This window comes from Typopeltis vanoorti, chromosome 3 (assembly GCF_054136105.1).
Source record: "Typopeltis vanoorti isolate ZY-2024b chromosome 3, IOZ_Tvanoo_1.0, whole genome shotgun sequence".
NCBI classification, from domain to species: Eukaryota; Metazoa; Arthropoda; class Arachnida; order Uropygi; family Thelyphonidae; genus Typopeltis; species Typopeltis vanoorti.
This window is the reverse complement of record NC_143551.1, coordinates 38,518,126-38,543,586: the sequence shown is the minus strand read 5'-3', so window position 1 is coordinate 38,543,586 and position 25,461 is coordinate 38,518,126. Positions and strand designations below refer to the sequence as shown.

At 36.5% G+C, this 25,461-nt stretch overlaps 1 protein-coding gene across 4 annotated transcripts in view; it reads right to left on the bottom strand.

The window, feature by feature from the left end:
* LOC150108062 (ankyrin repeat domain-containing protein 13C) overlaps positions 1-25,461 on the bottom strand; it is a 312,652-nt gene that overhangs the window by 147,112 nt on the left and 140,079 nt on the right. For all 4 annotated transcript variants that reach the window (XM_090415561.1, XM_090415563.1, XM_090415562.1 and 1 more), the window contains one exon: positions 24,508-24,639. In XM_090415561.1, coding sequence (XP_090271687.1) covers positions 24,508-24,639 — 132 coding nt within the window. The remainder of the gene's footprint in view (positions 1-24,507; positions 24,640-25,461) is intronic.

Sequence of the window (25,461 nt, the reverse complement as noted above, 5' to 3'; positions counted from 1 at the left end):
TATATATATATATATATATATATAAAGACAAGCTTTATCACATTTCAAACAGTATGTCAAAGTGACAATGATTTGATCAACCGTTATTCTACTGGCCTGACCTCTAGTGAAAAAAAAAACACTACATCTAAGCTTTTTCTATTTATATCATCATCATCAGAAAACAAATTCATATATGGACTTCATAGTTTTAATAAGCAAAATTGGTGGCCTAATCAATAATTTAACATGAGTGTGTTATATTAGAGCTAAGAACCTAGATTACTAGATTATAATTAACTCTTAGATCATATAGGGCAAATATTACAAGTGGAATGAATATGGTATACTCCAGAGTGAGCCAGTGGAGGAAGTGGATCCTTGGATGAGTTGAATAAGTTCTTTAATTTTAAACCTCCTGCAAAATTATAGCTTATTCAACTCATCCAAGTATCCACTTCCTCCACTGGCCCACTCTGGAGTATACCATATTCATTGCACCTGTATTTTGCTCTATATAGGTGAAACATAACACAATTCCTATCCAAAAAAACGGAACATAAATAGCACATTAAATTGAATAACTATGGTAAATCTGGCCTTTCTGATCATGCCCTGAATACTCCACATAGAAGTGACTGGAGAGGCACCTGTTGTTTATATCACACCAAAATGTGGTATGAGCATAAATTTAAGAAGGCATCTGAAATTCTTATCAACCCCTAACTTTAACATTAATGGTGGTATAAAAATCCCAAGAATATGGATGGCACATATTCTACCCACAAACTTTTGATCTAAGAGTTAATTATAATTAAGACTGTAGTAATCTAGGATCTTAGCTCTAATATAACAAACACTTATGTTAAATTGATTATGCCACCAATTTGAACAAATAGTCCTGACTTAGGGAGAGTTTTGAGGATGGGTGGTGGTGTAATTGCTTATATAAATCAAGCAAACATAAAAAAAAATACAAAAGGTAACAAAAAATTGGGAAAAAATATTTAAAAATGCCCCCCCTCCAATAAAACCAAAATTTTTTCCAATAAAACACATTTCCACACCCATTCCACCAACATATCATTATAAAACATCAGTAATATACCCCACCACTGCAGACATCAAAAGCTTTTCTCCTTTTCCTAAAAGAACCCCAAATAGCATTCTCCACAACAGAACACCTCAAATGTTCCAACTACAACGTGCATGACACACATTCTGCAAAAATAAAAATTAAAAAAAAAAAAAGGGGGGGGGTATTATGCAAAATCTGATATCCCTTGACAAAGGCTTTCCAATCTGGAGTCTACACTTTTTGATATGCTGTTTTTTTTACATCACTTAATAGTTTTCATCTGCTGTCTTTACTGCTCTCCTATCTCTGACTACCATACTATCCATTTTGACTTATCACTAAAAATTGATTTAATGCAAACCAATTATCCAAATTGTGAGATTGTCTTCCTAGAGGACTTTAATGTCCATAACACAAACTAGCTCCCCAACTCCAACTTGACAAATCAAGCCAGAAAGGAAGATAATATCATTTGCCATCTATCATGACCTATCATATCACCAGGCCTCATTATTCTTCTTCCAGCACTCTGGAGCTTTCCTTACCTAGCTCTTCCTCTAAATAAATATAGATGTTTGCTCTCCTCTTGACAACTCTGACCAAATCTTATTCAACCTGGGAGGAGGACAAACTACCTCTTTTGTAGTTCGTCCTCCTCCCAGCCAATCTGTCTTGCATCCTATGGCAGTACAATTGTGTTAACTGGGATGACCTCTGGAATTTTTATGCCTCTTTTCCATGGTAAGATTACTGTTTTCACACTCCTGATCAAACATCTGTACAGAATTAATAACTGAAATAATCCTTACTGGAATGAAAGCCTTCATTCCTCCCTCCACTGCAAATCCCTGACCACATCCAAGATCTGATTTAAAAAAAAAAAGTGCCTCTGCAATCCATGATAAAAATGCAGCATATGTTCAATGGCTTAAATTAAAAACTCCAGCTTCTCATTCAGCTTACATAACAGCTCAAAACAAGTTTAAAAAAATTTATCAATTCCTGAACAGGCTTCATAAGAATGAAATGCAACAAACTTGCCTCCTCCTCAACTAGCAGTTGAGCCTTCTGGTCCCTTATTAAGCCTGTTGAGCATAAAATCTTCCTTTCCTTGTTCCCATAACCAAGGAAAAGGCAGACCTCTTGACATCAGTTTTTCCCTCCCTAACTACTACAAACTACCCACTGCCTCCTCTGAACTTACACTAGAAGGACATTAGAAAAACCTTGATTAATCTAGATACTAATAAGGCTCCTGGTCCAGATGGTATTCCACCAGCTGTGCTCAAAACTCGGTAGAGTTTTGAAAAGAGAAAGAGAAAACCTTTATGGGTTCCTCCCTCTTGCCATCAACCCAATTTTTTGATGGAATACTTTGAAAACAAGCTCTTGACTCAGTCCCTCTCCAACCTATCTGGTTAGGATATGTGGATGATGTGTTCTCCATTTGCCTCATGGCTCAAACACATTAAACTCTTTCCTCTCTTGGTTAAACAGTCTTTACCCTAGAATCCAGTTTAGTATAAAAAAAGAAACTAATAATAGTTTAGCCTTACTACACACCAATCTAATGGTAACCTGCCTTTTTCAGTATACAGGAAGCCTATTCACACAGGCAGATACATTCACAAACTTTTCCATCGCTCCCCAATCAACAATATAGTATCATTAAAATACTAACCAACAGTCTATTCCCTTTGCTCCAATGGGAATAGCCTTTTTCAGTATACAGGAAGCCTATTCACACAGGCAGATACATTCACAAACTTTTCCATCGCTCCCCAATCAACAATATAGTATCATTAAAATACTAACCAACAGTCTATTCCCTTTGCTCCCTTGCAGCAGAACTTAATCATATAACCACACCTTATTATCTAATGGCTACAGTTCCCACAGTATCACAAAAACCTTTTTCCAATCCTCAACCTTACCTTCAGAAAGATTTTAGTAATGCTATCATTATCACCTATGTCCAAGGTACTTCAGAAAAAATAAGCCAAAATGTTAAAGAAATACAATCTCTGCAAAGTTTTCACCAAAAACTTGCTACCCTTATCTGGTCTAGTGAAAATCAGCCCCCCCCCTCTCTTAGTGCCTGGAATATATAAAGTGCCCTGTTCCTGCAAGTTGGCCTGCTATGGATACATAAGATTAGAAAGATCAGTCAACATCCACATGGAAGAAAACAAAAAAATACATCTGCAGTCATGACTATCGTCCACCATGCCTTGCAGGCCATGCTTTTAGGTATAGTTCATAGAACCAACTGGAAAAAGACCAAAATGTTCCACACAGTAAATTTAGAAGAGAAAGTGGATCTGCAGATGCTCTCAGAAATCAGCATAATTTGAATAAATATGGATGTATTAAACTTTCCAAACTATGGGAAACACTAATACTTCAAGTTCCTAGTTAACATCCTAGGTCACCAACAGTCCATCTTGTTAGGACTCTAGTCTTTCATCCACATGTTTCACTTAGTTTTGTGTTGCCTTTCTGTGTGTATATGTGTTACAAGTCTCATATTGTACTCCCTGACAATGTCTTAGTGACTGAGTAAAATATTGGAAAAATCAAATATTATTTAAAATCCTTTCTCAGTGCTGTTTCATTCCATTAAGCCTCTAACATGACAATAACAGAACATTTACAAGAATGGGCTCATCCTTTTGAACAATTTCATTCTGTTCTGAGCAGCACAAAATAAAAACTGCAGAGTGGCAAAATGTCACTACCAACTTAACAATTATAAATTCATTGTCCACATTAGCAAAAATCATGGACTATGATAAGTTACAGGGTGTTCGGGATAAATTTGACAGTTTCGTAAGGAAAAAGAAAATCTTCTTTGTATCTATTAAATTTAATGAATTGACAAAAAAACATTACAGGCAGAGTTAATTACAATACTATCAACAAGATTTACTCAAAATAACCACCATTAGCATCGATCACAGCTTCAATTCTGCTTCGGAACCTCGAACAAGCTGATGCTACAGTCTCCCTGGGAAGGGCCGCAAAAACTGTTTTAATTTTATCCATTAACTGGGCTTTTGTATTACTGGAAGTGCGATTGGTGTCTTTTTCAACTGCGCCCCATACAAAATAATCCATGGGGTTAAGGTCTGGGGAGTTTGGAGGCCAAACATTTGGACTGGTGAAGTCGTAGAAATTTTCAGACAACCATTTTTGACTTTTCCCAGAGGTGTGGCAAGGGGCCGAATCCTGCTGCCATACATACGACCTACCATTGGCTACCCTTGTTATCCAGGGCTTGACTACAGTTAGCAACTCCACGAACAAAGCCCGAATTCCAATGCCAGGGTTCTTCAACACCTGTTCCTGCAGATTTGCGAGGAATTCTGCTGTACGAACGCAATCAGATCGTCTGCTAGGGATCTTTCTTCTTGCTACATCCTCGTAGTCACCATTGCAAGTCTCTAGTTCATGCCTGATTGTTTTTACTGTATTCAGGGAGCATTGGGCAGCAGTCGTAATATCCTTATTTTGATGGCGGGCACAAATCATCATGATACAAGTTATTCTCTTCCATGATTCAGGTGGGTTCCAGCTATCCATCCTTTCTGACATCTTGTATATGAATGAAGAAGGGTCCAAACTTTTAAATGAAGAGAAGTGTTAATACATGTAACTTACGGAAAAATATAATTAATTATAAATATGTCAAATTTATCCCGAACACCCTGTATTTAACAAATTCTACTACCATCCATCCATTCATTTGACATCAGATGCTGTATGGTCACCCAGATGCTCAGTGATGCAACACACCAGTCCTCGCCAGGTGGTCCTGTTATATGCATTTATGGAGATCAACTCTCTGAAGTTCAGTCACTCCATCCATTCCATTGATGGTCTGCCTCCTTCTCTTTTTCCAGACACTTTATCTTCTCTTACTGCTTGGAGAAGTCCTCCTTCCATCCTTTCAATGTGTCCAAAGTATTTCAACTCTCTTTTGTCAATATAATATCTTTAAGGAGTCTTAAAGTTCTACTGATCCTTTCTAGCACCCATCCGTTTGTCAAATTTCAGTATATGATATCCTCAACAGCCTTCTGTAACACCACATCTCAAAGGCAGCTATCCTTTTCCTATCAGACTTCTTTAGGTTTCAAGTTTCACATCCATAAATCACTGTTTGGAAAAACAGCTGCATCCAAAATCCTCAACTTTGTTTCTGTGGAGATAGATCTATCCTTCCAGAAGTCAATGACTATTGTTTTAGCTGTTCCCAATCTTATTCTGATGTCTTCTGAACAGCAATTCTCATTAATAATGGATCCCAGATACTCGAACTTGCTGACTTACTGAATTCTTTCTCCATTAACATACACTTGTTTCTCAGAAGCTTCCCTGTCTGCATTTCCTTTGTGAAATGGAATAATCTTTTTCTTGCTATAATTGAGCTGAAGTCCTCTGTTCTTACTGATCTCATCAACTTTGTTAAGGATTTTGTCCAATTTTTCTTTGTAATTACAAAGGAGTATTGTATCATCAGTTCCTCAGATTACTGATCAATCTGCCACCTATTCAAATTCTGTGTTAAACTTATCCAATACTTCATGAATGATGTTCTCAGCATAGATACTAAACAGGTGAGGAGAAAGTAAGCATCCTTGCCTAACTCTCTTTTGAACCTGAAGCCAGTCAGTTAATTCAGCATCTGTTCTTGCTGTAGCTTCTTGCTCACTGTACAAGTTAGCTATCAACCTGACAGCATTTTGAGGGAAAACCCTTTATTTTCATTACTTCCTATAGTTCCACATGTTGAACACAGTCAAAAGCATTAGAGTAGTCTATGAAACACATTACCACAGGGAGTCTAAATTCTATGTACTTTTCTATGATCTAAGGAAAAGAATTTGATCTCTGGTACCCTTACCTCTCTTAAAAACCTATTGTTGCACATGAATCTCTGCTTCAACTTTGGCCTCAATTTTATTTAGAATGATCTGTAATAAAATTTACTACCTGAAAATTATTGAAGGAAAAATTGCTTTTTGGAACAATCGTCACACTCTTGTTAATGAGAGATGGAAAGAAATTTTTCCTTAAATAAGGAAATTAAATCTCTACAAGAATTAAAGAAAAACAAGGAAATAATAATCACCAAAGCGGATAAAGGGAACGGCACTGTATTACTTAACCAAAAGGATTACACAGGTAAGCTTAATGCTCTATTGTTAGATCGGGCTGCTTACCTCCCTATCGAGTACAATCCCACAACTCACAAATTAGAAAACTCCACAGGCTCCTTAAGAAGGTCACTTCTTGGTCTGTAGAAGTCACTAAGAAATTAAAACCATTTAACTCCATTCCTCCCCCCCCCCGTATATATGGACTCCCAAAAATACATAAAGAAAATGTGCCATTACGGCCCATAGTGGATGGCATTGATTCTCCCACACACACACACACACATACAAACACACCCTTCACACACAAAAAACTCAGCCCACTTCAAAGCCAGCATAGAAAACCTTACACTCAAACACACTGATGTAATGGTCAGTTTTGATGTCTCCTCCCTATTCACAAATGTCCCACTCAAAGAATCCTTAGAGCTAATCCAAGCTAAATTTTCTCCCGATATCACAGCCCTATTTCAGTTCACAATGAACTCAGGCTATTTTGTTTGGCAAGAAAAATTCTACAAACAAATAGAGGGGACAGCCATGGGTTCTCCACTCACCCCACAAAAACCAACCATATGGCTTCGCTATGTCGATGATGTGTTCACTATTTGGCCACATGGTCCGATGCACTTCTCTCTTTCCTAACACACTTAAACAACCAATACCCCAGAATCAAGTTCACCCTGGAAGAAAAAAAACAACTGCCTTCCTTTCTTAGACACACTAGTCACCCGCCAGCCTGATGGAACCTTGGTTTTCTCAGTTTATAGAAAACCCACCCATACAGGCAGATACATTCACCAACAATTCCCCCCCCCCCCCAACAATAATATGAAGTCATTAAGACACTATACAACAGGGCTAAACTTATCTGTTCCAATGACAATGCCCTAACCACAGAACCAAACCACATTCTGCTACCCCCAAAAAAATATTGCAACCAATAAACCACAATCCCCCCCCCCCCCTTCACAACAAGGATTACTCTAAATCCATCACAATTCTCTATATACGAGGCACCTCAGAAAAAATTACAAAAATCCTAGAAAAACATGACTTAACTTCTTGTTACAGACCTTATAAAAAAAGTGGAGTGGATAAGGCATCCTTATCCACTCCACTAAAGACCCCCACACACACACTCCCTAGACCTACCTGGTGTATACCAGGTCCCTTGCAGCTGTAAGCTGTCCTACTTTGGCCAAACAGGCAGGACAGCAAATATCAGAATTTCAGAACACAAGGCTTACATCCGTTTTCACCAATACAGCGACTCTGGTCTTGCAGACCATGCACTGGATACCCACCATAGAATATGGTGGAAGAAAGTCACAATAATACACCATAGTAAATTCGAATGCGAAAGGCTATTCATGGAATCAGCCTCAGCCCTAAGAAACAATCCAAACCTCAACAAATTTGGTTGCATGAGACTACCCCAAACTTGGGAAATCTACATCAGAAGACCTTCAGCCCAATCGGCCAAGAATACCAACATTGCCCACTAGGGGGCACCATCAGGACTTTCAGGAGAAAGAATAGCTTCCTGACTCATTTACTGTGTGTTGTGTTTGTGTGCACGTATCTTGTATTTAAGTTCCTGTGATAATGGCAACATGATTGGAAGTGTATTAAATTTAAAACACTTCCAATCATGTTGCCAAATCAAATATAATATAAATATAAATATAGTACACTTCCAATCAAATTTCCAAATTTAAATTTGGAAATTGCCAAAATATTGGAAGAGTATTAAAATTTATTTTAATGTATATTCTATAGTATGTTGTAATTTCCTTAAGCTATTTAATAAGAATGTATAACCAACGTTTAAGCCTTTCTATGAAAATTTTTCCTTCAATATAACTTTCCTGACCCTTTTATGATGAAACATCCTTCTCATAATAAAAAATTCTTTATGAGAATATGAAAACTACTGTTGAATTGAAGACATTGCTGCAGAAAAGGAAACAGCTCCATTTTTGGTCAAAAATTGAGATGTTGCAGTGTATGTAAAAAAAATTGCTGAATAGATTGATGTAAGAACACAAAGTTCCAATTAGCCAGTGCAGAGTTATAATGATTATAGTAATTGCATCATACAACCTTGTACTAATTTCAGTGTAATTTTCATAAAACTGTGTTGTTTGATATTTTGTGATATATTCCCACATAATAATAAACGGTTCTGTAGCGACATTTTGTTACTTATTTTAATTATTCACCTTACATTAGCATATTTTTATGCAATTTGGCTCAAAAAAAGGGGCTGGCTCCAAATTTTGAAAATTCATCCAGCTCTGAGGAAAGAATTTTACCTTAATAAGTGTTCAAATGTGTATTCATGTGTATATTATGTGCTGGCAAAACATTAAGTAACAGACTAAAAATATTTTTTTTGGAATAGTTTTAATTTAATTTCCAAAAGTTTATAAAAATGAAGCTTCTACCTTCTTGTTGCAAAGCCTTCAATTTATTTTGACTGTGTTCTAATGTTTCAGCAGAAAATTTTCTTTTTAAACACAGTAAAATCAACTATACTTATAAAAGCCTCTTTCAAAATGATGCAATGATTTTCATTTGTTGTGTAAAGGGAAAAAAAAAAACAATATTAAAACAGATATATTCTTCTGAAAAGTATATATATGCAATAGCCACATCAGCAACTATAAAAAAATTCCAAGAATCTGCTGGGATTTCAAGTGCAACAAAATAAATTGAGGTAATCTGTTATGCACTGTACTTTAAATTTTGCTTTTTATTATTTATCAATTTATCCTTTAATTAGTTAATTAGATGCTTTTTAGCAGCTAATTAAGTAATTAAATTTTAATTTACATTAAAACATTATAATAAAATCCTCACTTTTGTTCCTATTTCAATTAATAATTTTCCTTTTTCATGTTTTCCTTCTCCATTGGAAGAAGAAAGTAGCATAAAAAAAGAATGGAATTTATACAGCTTCTGAGAGCAACATTCCCTCTGAGACAGGGAAGCAAATAATTCGTGACATCTTCTGAGCAGCAATTGACAAGAACACTCACTTCATTAGTGTGCATTCTTTGACAGGTGAGCAGGAGAATGAGTCATGCAAAGGCATGGGACAGCCACTGAATGGCCATGCATGTGCACAGCTTAAGAGAAAAACAATGAGAGAAATAATTATCTGAAACAGCATGCGATGAAAAGTATCCGGGGTTTCAACATACTGGAGCTGGAAAAGTATCGGAAAACATGTTCGCAATCACTTTGCCACTGATGGAGGAGAGTGATCATGTAGTTTTAACCTGGGAAGTGCCTAAGAATGTGAAAATTTTCAATTAGGAAACAGTATATACAGAAATACAAAGCTGGTAATTATGACAAAATCGGGAGATAGGTTGGAGCAGAGCCATGGAGTAAAAAAATGCAAGAGAAAGATATTGGTAATGTATGGAACAATAGATTATTTAAGAAATGCAGCATTAGATTGCATACCTAGGATCAGAAGGATAAAAAACTGACATGGAAGGTATACAAGGAGAAAGGTGATCAACAGACTCATGAGGAATACAAAATACAATAAAGAAGGATTCTAGCAAGCATCGTGAGGAATGCAATATCAGATTGTGGGATGACATTAGCTGAGCAGGCCACAAAGAGGTCTTTCACTATGTGAGGAGCGAATAGGAAGAATGATTATGTAAGGATAACTTGAATGCTGATGGTAAGGAGATGACAGAAGCAAGAGATATACTTAAATTCCTGAGTAATAACTTTGAAGAGAGTATCACATCCAGATAGAGATAATGCAGTGACAAATATGATAGCGATACAGATGTGAACAGGGATAGTACTTGAGGTGATTAGGATATTAAGAAATTCACTGTGAATACAGCTTTGGGGTTGGATGAGATAGTGTGCATTAAGGGAGATGTGCGAGAGAAATAAATGGCAGTGTCCCCCCCCCACTAGACTATTTAAATCATGGCACAAAATAGTTCTATTAAACAAACGAGGCTCCAAGACTGTGGTTTCAGATTATAGATCAATTAATATCACAAGTGTGATGACTAAGGTATTGGTAAAGTTGTTAATGGCAGAATTCAGGAAAGCAAAGATAGGAATATGATAACTCTATGGTGATGATATCATTAGATAAATATCAGTAAGGCAGCAAAATGTTCTGGAAGCTTTGAAAAAGCTTAGAAATAGAGGAAAGAGTACTGTAAAAAAGAATAAGAGATCATAAAGGTTATGAAAGCTGAAGATAATTTTGGAAGATTAATAAATGAAACAAGTAGTAACAGAACAGTAATAAAAATATTCAAGGGAAATGCAACCAGAAATATATGCCATTGATGATATTATTATTACAAGAAACCTGTAGGTAGTCAGGGGGCTCAATGAAAGAGGGCCACATATCACTCATCCCTTTCATGACTGCATTCATTCTCAACTTCCATGGATATCCACTCGTCCCCTTCCCACCATCTGTAAAATTACATCTGCTTCTATCCTTGACTCATTCAGAAGTTTGAAGTCTCAATCATATCAGTTCTCTTTCTCCCATTTCTAGTGTCTGCCATCCACAAATTCTCAATTGGTCTTCATAACCTGTATTCCCTAATCCTGATATCATCTTTAACACACCTTTGCACTCTTTCCACTGTATCAGTATCACAGTGGAAACTAGGAGACCAGACCTGTACACAACAGTCCAAGTGAGGTCATATCAAGAGATAAAATAACTTCTGTATTCTTATATATGAGTGTTCATTTCAGCATTGCAATTTTCCTCTGAATTGTATCAATTTTTGCTATATGGTCCCTGAACTTCAAATTCCTATCTACTAAAACTCTAAGCTCCCTAGTCTGGTCAGGTCTTCTAGGGTGGCGAAGAGAGAGCTATGTTCATCGAGAGATTATTATGAAAAGCTAAGTTTAAAATTGTGTGTGGTTTTAGTGATAATTAGTTTTTTTAAATGTTGTATAATAGTTGTGATCAATAGAGTGTTCAGTGTAGTTATAATTCTAGATTTATTAATTTTTTTTGTTTCTTGTGTGCAGCTCTGAGCATAAATAAAATGGTGGAGAAACGTAAGATGCTGCAAAAAATGAATGCAAGAGGCATGAATTTTTTACAAATGGTGAGATGCCATGAATGCAGTATGTATGCTTAGGGAGAAATTTAAAATATTTATGTGCAGAGGAAAAATAAGAGAGATGAGAGTCTGGGTGTTTAAAAAGTGCAGCATACTTATGGATTATGAGATATCATTGAATGTAAGCAGTAGCAGGAAAAAGATTGTGGATGTAGCTACGGGAGTAAGCAGAGCTCACAGTAGTTGACTGAGTGCTTGAGTGGTAGCAGTAAGACATAGGGCAAAAAGTGGCAATGAGTTAGCAATGTTGATTGGTAAGACAGTGTGCATAGATGGTGAAGAGTTAGTGGTGGTAAAAGAACTGGTGATGAGATAGCAGTGATGAGCGATAAGACAGCAGACATGCAGGGTAGTGAAAATGAAAATGCGATTTGCATAAATGGAACTGAAAAACTAATTGAAGTTATGAATGCGGAGTTCATAAAGATGAGGAAAGAGATTAGATGTATGAGGAATGAACTGAGAAGAATTATGAATTTGCATGAAAATGTGAGAAAGAATAGGACGAAAGATTTGAAAGAAAATTAAATGATCCGAGTGTGGCAATGTACGGAGATTTGATAATTAGATGTGTGTGTGTGTGTGTGTGGTGAATAATGTAAAGGTGCAAAAGGTCTTTTCTGGGAGGTAGAATGAGCAGGGTGCTTTAAGCATTGGATAAGAGGAGTACACAAGCAAAAGAGCTGGTAGTGGTAATTGGCACAAATGATCTGACTAGTAACAAGAACGTAAGGAGGGATGTCATAAGGCTGTTAAGGAGAGTGAAAGATAACAGTGAGGTAAGTCAGTCAGCATGTTGCCCAGGTATGATAAGGAGTTGAGAAGGTGAGCAAAGATTATGAATGGTATGCTAGTAGAGTTGTGTGAGGAGAAAGAAGTTCATTTTGTGAATACGTAAGATGAGTTTGAGGGGCAGATAAAGTTGTATAAAAGATATGGGCTACATTTGAATGGATTTGGTATGAGTCAGTTGGAGAAACTGTTGCTGCAAGAGAAAATGAGTGAAGTGAATGTAAGACCTGAGCAAGCAAGAGGTGTTGTGGAAGAGCAAAAGAGTAAGGTAGGCAAGTTTGTGAATGGAGAGGCGAGTGGCACGAGTGAAGAGAATAAAGAGAAGGAACACAGAGTGGACAGAGAAACGAGAGAGAGATCAGGTGGACAGGGGGACACTGCATGAAAAGTGTAGATGATGGTTTTGGGAGTGATGTGTGAGCATGCAAGAGAGGACTAAGACAGTCAACGATATTGTAGGGGTGATCACATTTAAATTTGGGGAGGGGTGGAATATCAGTGATGATAGACAAGAATGGACTCAGGGGGGGGGGGAGTGTACAGGAAAGCAGGGTTAGTGAAACTTGTTATAGAAACAGAAATGAGCTAATGTGTATGTTTACAAATGCTATAAGTATTCTAAAGAAATGGAATAAAATTGTAGCATTGATAGAGTTCATTTGTTCAACAATGAACTGTAATATGAGGATGATGTTCTGACAGGAATAGAGATGGAGGGAGTATTTTGTGATGACAGACAAAGAAGAAAGGTAGGAGGAGTGTTATTTATTATGGCAGGGAGTTGTATCTATCTAGAGTGGAGATGCAATGAGCAAATACTGAGAGTGGTTTTGAAGCAGTATGGTGTGAAGTGGAGGTGGACAGGATGAAATGTTTAGACAAATTGGTCTGGCTAATAAGAAATGGGTGATCATTATGGGCAATTTCGATTATGGTAATACTGACAGAAATGAGACAGCATCAGAAATCAAAGAGAATGAATTTCTTGAGTTTTTAAGATATAACTACCTTAAGCAGTACATAACAGACGACACACATGGATCGGGGGTTTGGATTTGATTATTTCATCAGAAGATACTGTTGTAAATGAAGTATTACATCTTCTTACAGTTGGTGAAAGTGACCACGAAGTGATCATGATCACTTCGGTAGTGGCCAGCCATATCAGGATTTGTGATAAAGGGTTATAGGTGAAAACATGGGGCAGGTGATTATGGCAAACTATGGAGGCGGCTTGCAGTGATATCATGGAATTAGGAATTACATGGGAAGGAAATCAATGCTGCATGGTCTCTAAATGGAATTATCTGGCAGAGGCAATGATGACAGTGTATTACAAAGATCAGAAGATCAAATAAGGTTGGCAAAAAATGGATGACTGAAGAGATGAAGCAAGCAATTTGGAAGAAAAAGACATTGTGGAGGCAGCACAAGATAAAGATAACTGGAGATAATCAGTTACATGAGAAGTACAAAGAGAAAGCAAGGAAGGTGACTCGCTTAGTAAGGGAAGCAAAAGTTGGTATGAGCAGTGAACATTCTCCCCCACTCTACCTTCCATAAAAAATACAACCTTCAACTGTTTAAACAAAATGTGAACAGATTCCACCTGTCTTCTTTCTCTCCTACCCACATATGGCACTAATGTGCTATAGGTCTTGTGGCATTTCATGTGTGGATCAGATATTACAAAATAAAGTAGGGCATTTCACAGTATAGTCAATAAAAAGAAAAATAAAATACAGTGTGAGAATTACACAGGACTTTCCCTACTGAATGTTCCTGGTAAGATTTATGCATGCATACTTTTCAATTATGCTTTTGTCAAGTATGCAAGCATATCTGACAAAAGGTAGAAAGGTTTTTCCCTCCAGAAACTCAGCTTTTTCATCCTGCATACAGACAAATTGGCCTTCAGAACACATGCAATTAACAGGGAAAAAAAAATTGTTGTGGTGGCAATTGGCAATAGATGCCGTTGCATGGTAGTAGTGTCAAAGTAGGAGACTTAAGTAGCAGTGGAGAGGGCAAAGTAGAGTGTCCTCAAGCGAAGAGTCCTTGGACTCTCTGGAGGTGTCATGTAATTAATATCATTTTTATTCTAGTGGTAAATTAAATATGGAAATAGACAACAGAATCAACAAAGCTGGTATGGTAAGAAGTCAACTGAATAAATTTAAGAGAGAAATTAGTCAAAACACTAAATTAGCTCTATACAAGACAGTATTCAAACCTATTTTAACTTGAGGATCTGAGAGCTGGGTCAGAAATAAAACACTTGACCAAAGACTAGAGACCACAGTCATGAGAATGACTGTGGTCTCTAGTCTGATTTGGAGGAGTCTGATTTTCCTCCAAATCAGTCTCACGACTGATTTGGAGGAAAATTGTAGATATGAAGTTAGTAACGATGTAAATTTTTCATGTGGTATAATCATATACTGTACACCCCTTGAGGGCACATGGCAGGAATTTGATGATGATGATTGTTCTAGGTGTTTTTCAGAACTTTTCAGCTCCCTTGTATATATATTATATAATAATATTAATATATAATAATAACTTGGGGAGACCACACTCCTACCAGACGTGTCCCCTGGGTGGCGGATGGGGGAAAGCCATATGGGTTGCTCTGAATAAAGAGCTGTGGACCAAAGGATGTAGCAGAGGCATGGCAAGCTGGCTGAATTATTATGCCAGTAACTTTCATGAGCCAGAGAATGTCTACAAACCAAGACAGTGCTACTGCATACGGGACAGCTGACGCGCCTACTCGAAGACCACATAGAGTAGGTTAGAAATCAGCAATGTGGTCAGCCAAGGACGTGAAACATGTAGCCGCCCCTTCAACATAAGATCATTATACCGACCTGGAAAATTGCAATTAGTCCAGGAAAATTTAAAAAGACTGAAATGGAGTATTTTAGGTTTATCAGAGACACACTGGTGCGGAGATGGATTCATGGATTTACCAGAAGGAAGACTATACTTCTCAGGAAGAAAAGATAACATACACAGAGGAGTTGCATTATTAATTGAGAAGAAACTTACACACTCAGTAATTGAAATAAAACCAGTATCTCCTAGAATAATCACAGCCAAACTTCAAGCAAAAGAAAAAGGTCAAACAATTAAAATAATCCGAATATATGCACCAGACAGTAACCATTCAGAGGAAGAAATAGAAAATTTCTATGAAGAACTACAACAGGAAATAGATAATTCCAAAAATAGAGAACTCATGATAGTGATAGGAGATTTTAATGCTAAAATAGGACAGTTCACAGCAGACAAAAAAGATGTGATGGGGAAATTTGGATACGGAGAGCTTAACGACAGAGGAGAACAATTACTCCACTTCTGTAAAGCAAACGATCTAATGATTACTAACACATTGTTCTATCAACGACCTAATAATAAATATACATGGACATCCCCAGATGGTAATATAAAGAACTGCATAGACTATATCATCATAAAAAAAAAATGGAAAAGATCAGTAAATAATGTATGAACATTAAGAAGTTTTGATTTTGACACTGAACACGAAATATTAACTGCCAAAGTGAAGATAAAATTCAACAGGAAAAACAATATCAGAAAAGAAGAAAATCAACCTATCAAAACAAAAAGATAGCTCAAGCAGAAGTCGATTTTTAGAACAGATGTGCTTGAAATTAAAACCCTCCATCTCCCAGAACAGCGGAAAATACTTGGAAGAAGGAAAAGAAACAGTGCTATCAATTGCAAAAGACACTCTAGGTACCAAACCCAAAATAAACAAACAGTGGATAACCCAAGAAATCGTAGCTACAATAGAAGAAAAAGAGAGGCCAAAATACTTGTAAACCAACAAAACAATGAAGAGAATAGAGAAAAGTACAAAGCACTAAAAAATGAAGTTGATAACCTATGCAAAAAAGCCAAAGAAAAATGTTTAGAAGAAAAAACTAAGAAATGCCAAGAAGCATAACAAGAAGCATAACCTAAAAGTCTTCCATGACACTATAAGAGAAATTACAAAGGAATTCTCAGCAAAAGCAGTAACAATGATAAACAACAAGATGACTGAAACCGGGAATATTGAAGATATAAGAAAAATCTGGTCAAACCATTTTAAGACTATCTTTCACCAAGGAAACAAAGCTACAATGCTAACAATAGAAGAAAATAATGTCCACGCAAAAATTTTACAATAAAAAGTTAGATATGCAATAAAACAGATGAAAAACAATAAAACACCAGGCATTGATACCCTACTGAATTATGGTCATATGGAGGCAGCACATCAATAGAATATTTAACACCCCTATTCAATAAAATACTACAAACAGGAGAGATCCCAAATGACTGGAGAACTGGAAAGATCATCCCAATATACAAGAAAGGAGACAAAAGAGACTGCAGAAATTACAGACCAATCAATTTACTCTCCCACACCTATAAAATATTCGTAAGAATTATACAAAATAGATTAAAAAACGCCTATGAAGAAATGAAAGGCATAGAATAAGCTGGTTTCCGAGGAAACTATTCAACAATAGACCAAATTTTCACATTGCACCAACACATAACAGAGTTCAGCTGGGAAGACCATAAAGAACTATATTGTTGTTTTGTGGACTTTAAACACGCGTTCGATAGCATCAACAGAGAAATTCTTCTTAAAATTCTACTAGAAAAAGCAACAGACAAATATATAATACAGTTTCTGATAAAATATTACTCTAAGACAAATGTAATAATTAAAAAAGATACCCATACAGATCCAAAAAGGAGTAATGCAAGGATGCTCATTATCCCCATGCCTATTCATCATATATCTAGATGAAGTTGTAAAGAAGGCAATAAACAATGAGCCTGGAATCAATGTCAATGGTTTAAACATAAATAATATCAATTATGCGGATGATCTCGTCCTTATTGCAAGAACCCCCAAATGAACTACAAAGGTTGATAAACAAGCTAAACGAAACCTGTAAAACATATGACATGACAATAAATATACAAAAGACAAAAGTGATGAAAATAGGGAGGAACGGAACTACCATCTCAACCACCCTAAATGGAGAACAAATACAGCAAGTAGCCAACTTCATATATCTTGGATCAAAACTAACAGAAACAATAGATGAACTCAAAACAATCAAACACAGAATAGCGATAGGATGGACCGCCATGGGAAAATTACAGAAAATCTTGAAAACAAACAAGATATCTAAGCAAGCCAAAATCAAATTATACCAACAGTTATCTATGGAGCAGAAGCGTGGACAGTTAAGAAAAAAAGAGGAGAAAAAACTGCTGGCAATTGAAATGAAATGCTTAAGAAAAATAAATAGAACAAGTTGGATAGAAAAGAAAACAAACAGCACAGTCAGACAAGAATTATTGTATAAAAATACAATAATAGAAAAAATTAGAAAACAACAGCTGAGATGGTTTGGCCACACTGTATGCATGGATGCAGACATACTTCCTAACATCCTAATCAATACTTTCCCAACTGAAAAAAGAAGACCCGGAACACCAAGAATTACCTGGCTGAAATTAATAAAGAACATTTGGAATGCAGAACATATAAGGAACTTTTTAGAACAGCAAGGAATAGAGAAGACTGGAAGATCCTACTCAACCCGTCTTAGAAGAGGAGAAGAAGAATATAATAATATATTATATATTATAATATATAATATAAAAGATAATATATATAATATAAGCCATAGAGGCATGTGGTGAGGTAATCTGCAAAGATAGAAAATACAGAACTCCATGGTAGACTCAGTAAGTTAAAGAGGCAGTCAAGAAAAAGAAGAAAACATATCGAAAGTTCCTAGCAAGTCACCTTGTGCTCTTAGGAAATACAGAGAAAAAAATGTAAGAAAGCAAAGCATTGTGTAAAATTAGCTAAGCAAAAGCCATGGGAAGACTTTGGTAAGAACATAGAAAATAAATGTCAGGATTCTAGAGGCTATTGAAAAAGTTCAGAAATGGGGGAGAGAGACTATAAAAGGAATTAGAGATGATAAAGGTGACAAAAACTGAAAATAAAGATATTCTTGATGTATGGAGTAATTACTTGGAAAGATTGTTAAATAAAACAAACAGTGATAGCATGGTGATAGAAAACACTCAACAATAATGCCATCTGGAATATATCTGTACTTGAAGTAGAAAAAGCAATCACAAACCTGAAATGTAGAAAGGCAGCTGTAGTAGATGATATTCAACCAGAAATGCTCAAATATGGAGGTTTAAAAGTCTTGCAGTGGTTGCACTGCATAGTTCAGAAGGATACTTATGCAAGTATCCTTCAGAAATGGCTAAGAGCGTGGAGAAAAATATGCTGCATTCAGGCCAAACAGAGGTTGTCAGGATCAGATTTTCACTTGAAGACAAATAGTTGAGATATTATGGGAATATAACAAGGATCTGTATTAAGTTTTGTAGATCTGGAAAAGGTATATGAGAAGGTGCCAAGAGGAAAGCCGTTCAAAAGTCTCCAGTTACATGGTGTAAATGGGAAATTATATCAAGCAATACACAGTCTCAATATGAGTCAATCACCAGTCAGTATTGAAGGAGGTACAGGAAGATGGTTCAATGTTTAGTCTGGTGTGCAACAAGGGTGTACATTATCTCCACTGTTATTCAACATCTATATGGATCACATTATGAAGCAAAGTGGTATCAAAGCTGATACCAAATTGAAGATGTTAATCTCAGCTCTTTACTTTATGCAGATGATGTACACTCCTAAATAAATCCAGGACAAGTCTGGAGGATTCCCTGACCAAATTGAATAACTGCTATAATAAATTTGGTATCAAAATCGGTATTAAAAAGACAATGAAAATAAGCATAAACACTAAACATTGAAATTGTGAACTGCATCCTGAATGGAGAAGCTACAGAACAAGTAAAACATTTCAGCTATTTAGGCAGAGTATTTAGTGAAGATGGCAAATTAAATTTGGAAATAGCAGAAGTAGCAAAGCTGGTATGGTAGGAAGTCAACTGAATAAATTTATATGGAATAAAAAAGAGAGGTTAGTCATAACACTAAACTAGATATTACTATTATTATCTGAGATCTCCACGGAGTCAAGGACTCATCGAAGGAGACTGTAAATTACCCAACCAAGCTACCATACCGACACTTGAATTCATTCACACTAGATGCACTCACTACCCGTAAGGGCAAATTATTCCACTCACTCACTGCTCTCTGGGAGAAAACCTAGCTCTTACCCCTTTCTTGACTGCAAATAAATTTAACTTCCATGGATGTCCCCATGTTCTCTCCCCACCTTCGATATAAAGAAAAATTTCATCATTCGAAATGCTATAACACCCATTCAAAAGTTTACAGACCTCTATCATATCACTCTTCTTTCTTCCTTTAACCAGTCTGTAATCCACATACTCGCAATCTGTCCTCAAAATCTAAATCCCATAATCTGGATATAATCTTTATAACTGTTCTTTGCACCCTTTCCACAGCTTCTTTATCCCCTTGGAACCTGGGAGACCAAATCTGCACACAGTAATCCAAGTGTGGTCTTATCAATGCTTTCTTCTTCTTTAGTATTCTGCAATTGAGCAGGTTCTTCTTTTAGTAGCAGAAACATTCCTTCCACTCTCTTCTGTTCTGAGCCTTCTCTTTCAAGGTTGTGTACCTGTCTCTATTGAGCATGTCATCTAGCACTGTTTTCCTTACTCTTCCTCCGAGTCATTTTTTTTCATCTATTTTTCATTCGATGGCATCTCTAACGATTCCATTCCTTCTCAGAATATGTCCAATCCAGTTTCCTTTGCTTCTTTTATCAATGCCTTCAACACAGCAATTATCCTCTGAGTTGTGTTTGCAACTTTTGCTATGTGACCTTTGAACTTAAAATTCTTATCCACCAATACACCAAGATCCCTTGCCTCTTCAGTTTCTTGTAGCACAACCTATCATCATCATCAAATTCCTGACATGTACCCTCAAGGGGGTTGTACAGGATATGATAGTACTACATGAAAAATTTACATCATTACTAACTTCCTATCTACAATTTTCCTCCAAATCAGTCTGTTACTTGTCAAGACTCCAGGCACAATCAAAAATACATATAAGACGATAACAATACTATGACAGTATGCAGAGACCTAACAGAGAAAAGAGAAATGCTGCTACATTGCTATGTATACATATTATTCCATCATTATCAGATCTTATATTTCTATCGTCTAAGGCGCTTTGTACTGTATCAATCCACCTATATCTTGGTCTTCCTCTGGGTCGTTTTCCTGCCAACCTGGCAGAGAACACTTGTTTTGCTAATCTTTCCTTGCCCATTCTGTTCAAGTGACCATACCACCTGAGATTAGCTCTGCTAATGCATTCCTGGATGCTGACAATGTCAAGTTCTTTCCTAATATCCTCTTTTTTAATATGATATTGTCATTAATGCCATCTGTTCATGCCTCTAATCTTTCTCAGCACTCTCATATTGGCGATCTCTAGTCTTTGGTCAAGTGTTTTACTTCTGAACCAGCTCTCAGATCCGTAAGTTAAAACTGGTTTGAACATGTCTTGTATAAAGCTAATTTACCATCTTCAGTAAAAATCATGAGTAAGTAGCTGAAATGTTTTATTTGTTCCACAGGTTCCCTGTTCACAACAGAGTTGACATTTTCAACAATACTACCTATTTTCATTGTCTTTGTAATGCTGACCTTCATACCATATCTATTACAACAGTTATTCAATTTAGTCAGGAAATCTTGCAAACTTGTAGCGGATTTATTTAGAAGCATAACATTGTCTGTATAAAGCAAAGAGCTGACATTAACATCTCCAATTCTGATATCATGTTTAATACCATTTTCTTTCATAATGTGATCCATATAGATAATGAATAACAGAGGGGATAAAGTACATCCTTGTCTCACACCTGATTTAACATTAAACCATTTTCCTGTACTTCCTTCAATTCTAACTGCTGACTTACAACTCAAATAAAGACTAATTATTGCTTGATATAATGCCCCATTGATATCATATAACTGTAGCATATTGAATAGCTTCTCTCTTGGCACCTTGTCATATGCCTTTTCCAGATCTACAAAACTCAAATAGAGATCTTTGTTATATTCCCATGATTTCTCCACTATTTGTCGTAAAGTGAATATCTGATCCTGACAGCCTCTATTTGACCTGAATCCAGCATGTTCGTCACCAAGCTTTTCTTCCACAATTCTTTTCAACCATTTCTCAAGTATGCTCTCATGAATCTTGCCTGGAACACTCAGTAGGGAAATACCTCTGTAATTCTCACATTCAGTTTTATTTCCCTTTTTATATATGGGTATTATGATAGCTCTATTCCAATTATTGGGAATTCGTCCCTCTGTCCAGGCATTCTGAACTATGCAGTGCAGCGACTGTAAGACTTTTATACTACCATACTTCAGCATTTTTGGTCGAATATCATCTACTCCTGCTGCCTTTCCACATTTTAAGCCTTTGATGGCTTTTTCTACTTCAAGTATGGATATGTATTCCGGACTGCATGCGTAGTTAGTGTTTTTTTATCACTGTGCTGTCATCACTGCTTGTTTCATTTAGCAAATTTTCAAAGTAATTACTCCATACTTCAAGGATATCTTTTTCTCCCGTTTTCATTTCACCTTTATCATCTCTAACTCCTTTTACAGCACTCTTTCCTACATTTCTAAGCTTCTTCAACAACCCAGAATATCTTACCACTTTCTTGATATTTATTTTCAATGTTCTTGCCAAAGTCCTCCCATGACTTTTGTTTAGCTAGTTTTACACAGTGTTTTGCTTTCTTACATTCATGTTTGTATTCTCGAAGAGCAAAAACTGACTTATTTGTCAGGAACTTTTGATATGCTTTCTTCTTTTCCTTCACTGCCTCTTTAACTTCCTGTGTCCACCATGGAGTTCTGATTTTTCTATCCTTGCAGACAACCCCACCATACGCCTCTCTGGCTGAATCAATCAGGGTTTTCTTCAAAGCTTGCCACTGAATCTCGAAGGTTTGGTTCCTGTTCTCAAACTCTTTCATTTTTTCTTCAATAATCTTTGTGTATTTTAGTCTACAGTTCATATATTAGAGCTGCTCAACTTTTATTCGCTTTAAAACTTTCTTATATGTTATTCTTTTCAATGTGAAATTCAATTTTCTCCTGCTCAAGACTAAATAGTGATCGCTTCAAATTTCAACTCCTCTGTACACTCTGGTGTCCTGCACCAAGGAGAAAACATCACTATCAACAATAGCATAGTCAATGAGACTTTTCTTAATCCTTGCATCTTCTCTCCATGTGAATTTGTGCACATTTTTATGTTGGAACATGGTGTTAGTAATAACCAGTCCATGTCCTGAGCAGAAATCCAACAGGTAATTGCCATTATTATTAGCTTTGCTCTTTTCTCCAAATTTTCCCAAAATATTTTTGTGTGTCTGACAATCATTTACTACTCTGCTATTTAGATCCCCAACAAGGACCAACTTTACCTTTTCCATTGTGTCAGTAGCTTTCTCTAGAGCCTCAAAAAATTCCTCCACTTCTACCTTAGTAGAACCTTCTGTGGGACCATAGGCACATATAAGTCTCATTGTCCAATTCCCCATTCTGATATTTGCCCACATCACTCTACTCGAGACTGCCTGCCATTCAAGAATATTAGCCTCGTATTTTGTGTTGAATACTATGGCTACTCCTTCTTTTCCTTGATTGTCATTTCCTGAATATAACATTTTGTATTTTTTGCTCAGAAAGATCTCATCAGTTTTTGTCTTTTTTGTTTCAGTCACCCCTATTATGTCGATCTGGTACTTATCTAATTCTTCAGCTAGCTCTATTTCTTTGCCATTTAGGCTTCTTATGTTGATAGTACCGATCTTTAACTCTGGTGATGTTGAGTTGGGGTGTGCTTTCAGATTTGTTCCAGTAGCTGACTTTTCACTGTTCACCCTGGTTCCCTGGCAAAAACAACGGGGGCCTTGTTTAACCGGGCAACGCCCGAGCCGGCATGAAATTTTGTCATGTTGTACCATCATTTTGTATACTGGTTTAAGCCAATAAGAATACAATTTGGTTGGCTAAATCCACAATTGCCAGCCAATCCTCGTTCGTTCAGTATCCAGGTAGATACCCAACAGGGTGCACCACGAGGTGCGGATTAGACATTAAGTCAGAAGCCCTGGTCCGTTCTCCGCATTCCTTTGAAGCTATGTGGAGGTCTCTTCTCAGTTATACAGTTTTGTCCCTAACCCAGCTAAAATAATATGCCGCTGGAACTCGATTCACATCAAAGTGCATAACTTTACACTTGCTAACATTAAACTGACAGCCATTTTCATTTGCCCAGATTTCCAGTCTATTCAAATCATTTTGTAATTGCTGAATATCAGTAGCATCCCTGATTGCTCTGCTTATCTTTTCCTCATCAGCAAACAATTGCAAATCTGATGATAGACCCTGCTTGATGTCATTAATGTACACAGGACAGTGTTCAAACCAACTTTAACTCTTATGGGTCTGAGAGCTGGGTTAGAAATAAAATGCTTGATCAAAGACTGGAGATCACAGATGTGAGAGTCCTGAGAAAGATTAGGGGATTGAACAGGTGAATCAGTGGCAGTGTCATATTAAAAATGAGGATATTAAGAAAGAATTTGACATTGTTAGCATTCATGAATGTGTTAGCAGAGCTAATCTCAGATGGTATGACCACTTAAACAGAATGGGAGAGGAAAGATTAGCCAAGCAAGTGCTCTTCGCCAGGATGGCAGGAAAAAGACCCAGAGGAGGACCAAAATGTAGGTGGAGTGATAGAGTAAAAAGTGCCTTAGAAGACAGAAATAGAAGATGATAATATTGGAATGTTGATAGATAACAGGCTACTCTGGAGGAAAATTTGTTGATGGGAAGTTAGTAATGATGTAACTCTTCATGTAGTACTATCATAAGATCATGTACATCTCCTGAATTTATACAGAAATTTGATGATGATGATGATAACATCTAAGTAAGGATTAAAATGAGTTGGTATTATGAAGAATGAAACCACGATTATAATGATGGAATTATTTAGTCTGTCCTATTCCTTATATTCCTGACTAGCTGGATGTTATGTAGGATAAAAAACCAGAGTTTCTGGGAAAAAAATCCAGTAATTCATATGAGATCAGTTAACTTTATTCTAAGATCACAGATGTTAAACACAGTGAAAGTAAATTTTACTATGCTTAACATAGCTAAATTTCCTATCCCTATCCATGCAGTAGGTGATGAATTTCTTTTGTAAGATATCACATGCACATCAGTTACTTACTGTACGATCTTCCCTGAATAACCAACCAGTCTGGGCTCTAGTGAATGTAATGGACTTGGTTGACATCTGGGCTGCCATTATATCACTACTCATTAAGATATCAACTTCATCTTCAAGCTCAGCTTCTGTCTCCTGTAATAAACAAATTTTTAACTTTAATCATGATCTATATTTTACAGCTGTTTGTTCCTTTAGATATAACAATAAAATGTAAGCTGTTGTAGTTTTTGGATTTATAACTGAAGCAACTAAGGTTATGAGGTGGTTGTATTTTGTCTATTAATTGCCTATATTCTACTAGCCAGTTTACCTTAGTTGGACAAAAAGAGAGAATTTCAGGAAGGCGAAAATCTTGTCGCTTTCAGAAAACAATTAGCAATGATACCAATTTGGGAATTCTAAAAAAAAAAGTTATATACAATCCATATACAAATCCCCTTCTATCTTTACTAAATCATTCAAGGAATTGACAATGTAGATAAGAATATAAATTAAATTACACTTTAATAAATATATCCGATATTTCGGCAATGTCGTGTTGCCATCTTCAAAAGGAATATACAAAAAAGGTACGTGCACGTAGGCACTAAAGCACAGTAACTGAGAATGAAGTGATGAAGCTATTGTTTTCCTAAAAGTCCTGATGGTGCCCCCTAGCAGGAGGGCTGAAGGTCTGCTGATGTAAGCCTCTCAAATTTGTTGAGATTTGGAGAGTTTCTTAGGGCTGAGGCTGATTCCATGAATAGTCTTTCAAATCTGTATTTGCTACGGTGTATTACTGTAGCTTTCTTCCACCGTATTCTGTGGTGTGTATCCGGAGCATGGTCTGCAAGACCAGAGTGGCTGTACTTGTGAAACTGGATGTAGTCTTTGTGTTCCAAAATTCTGATATTCGCCATTCTGCCTATTTGGCAAAAGTAAGACAGTGATTCTTATCTACGTTGTCAATTCCTT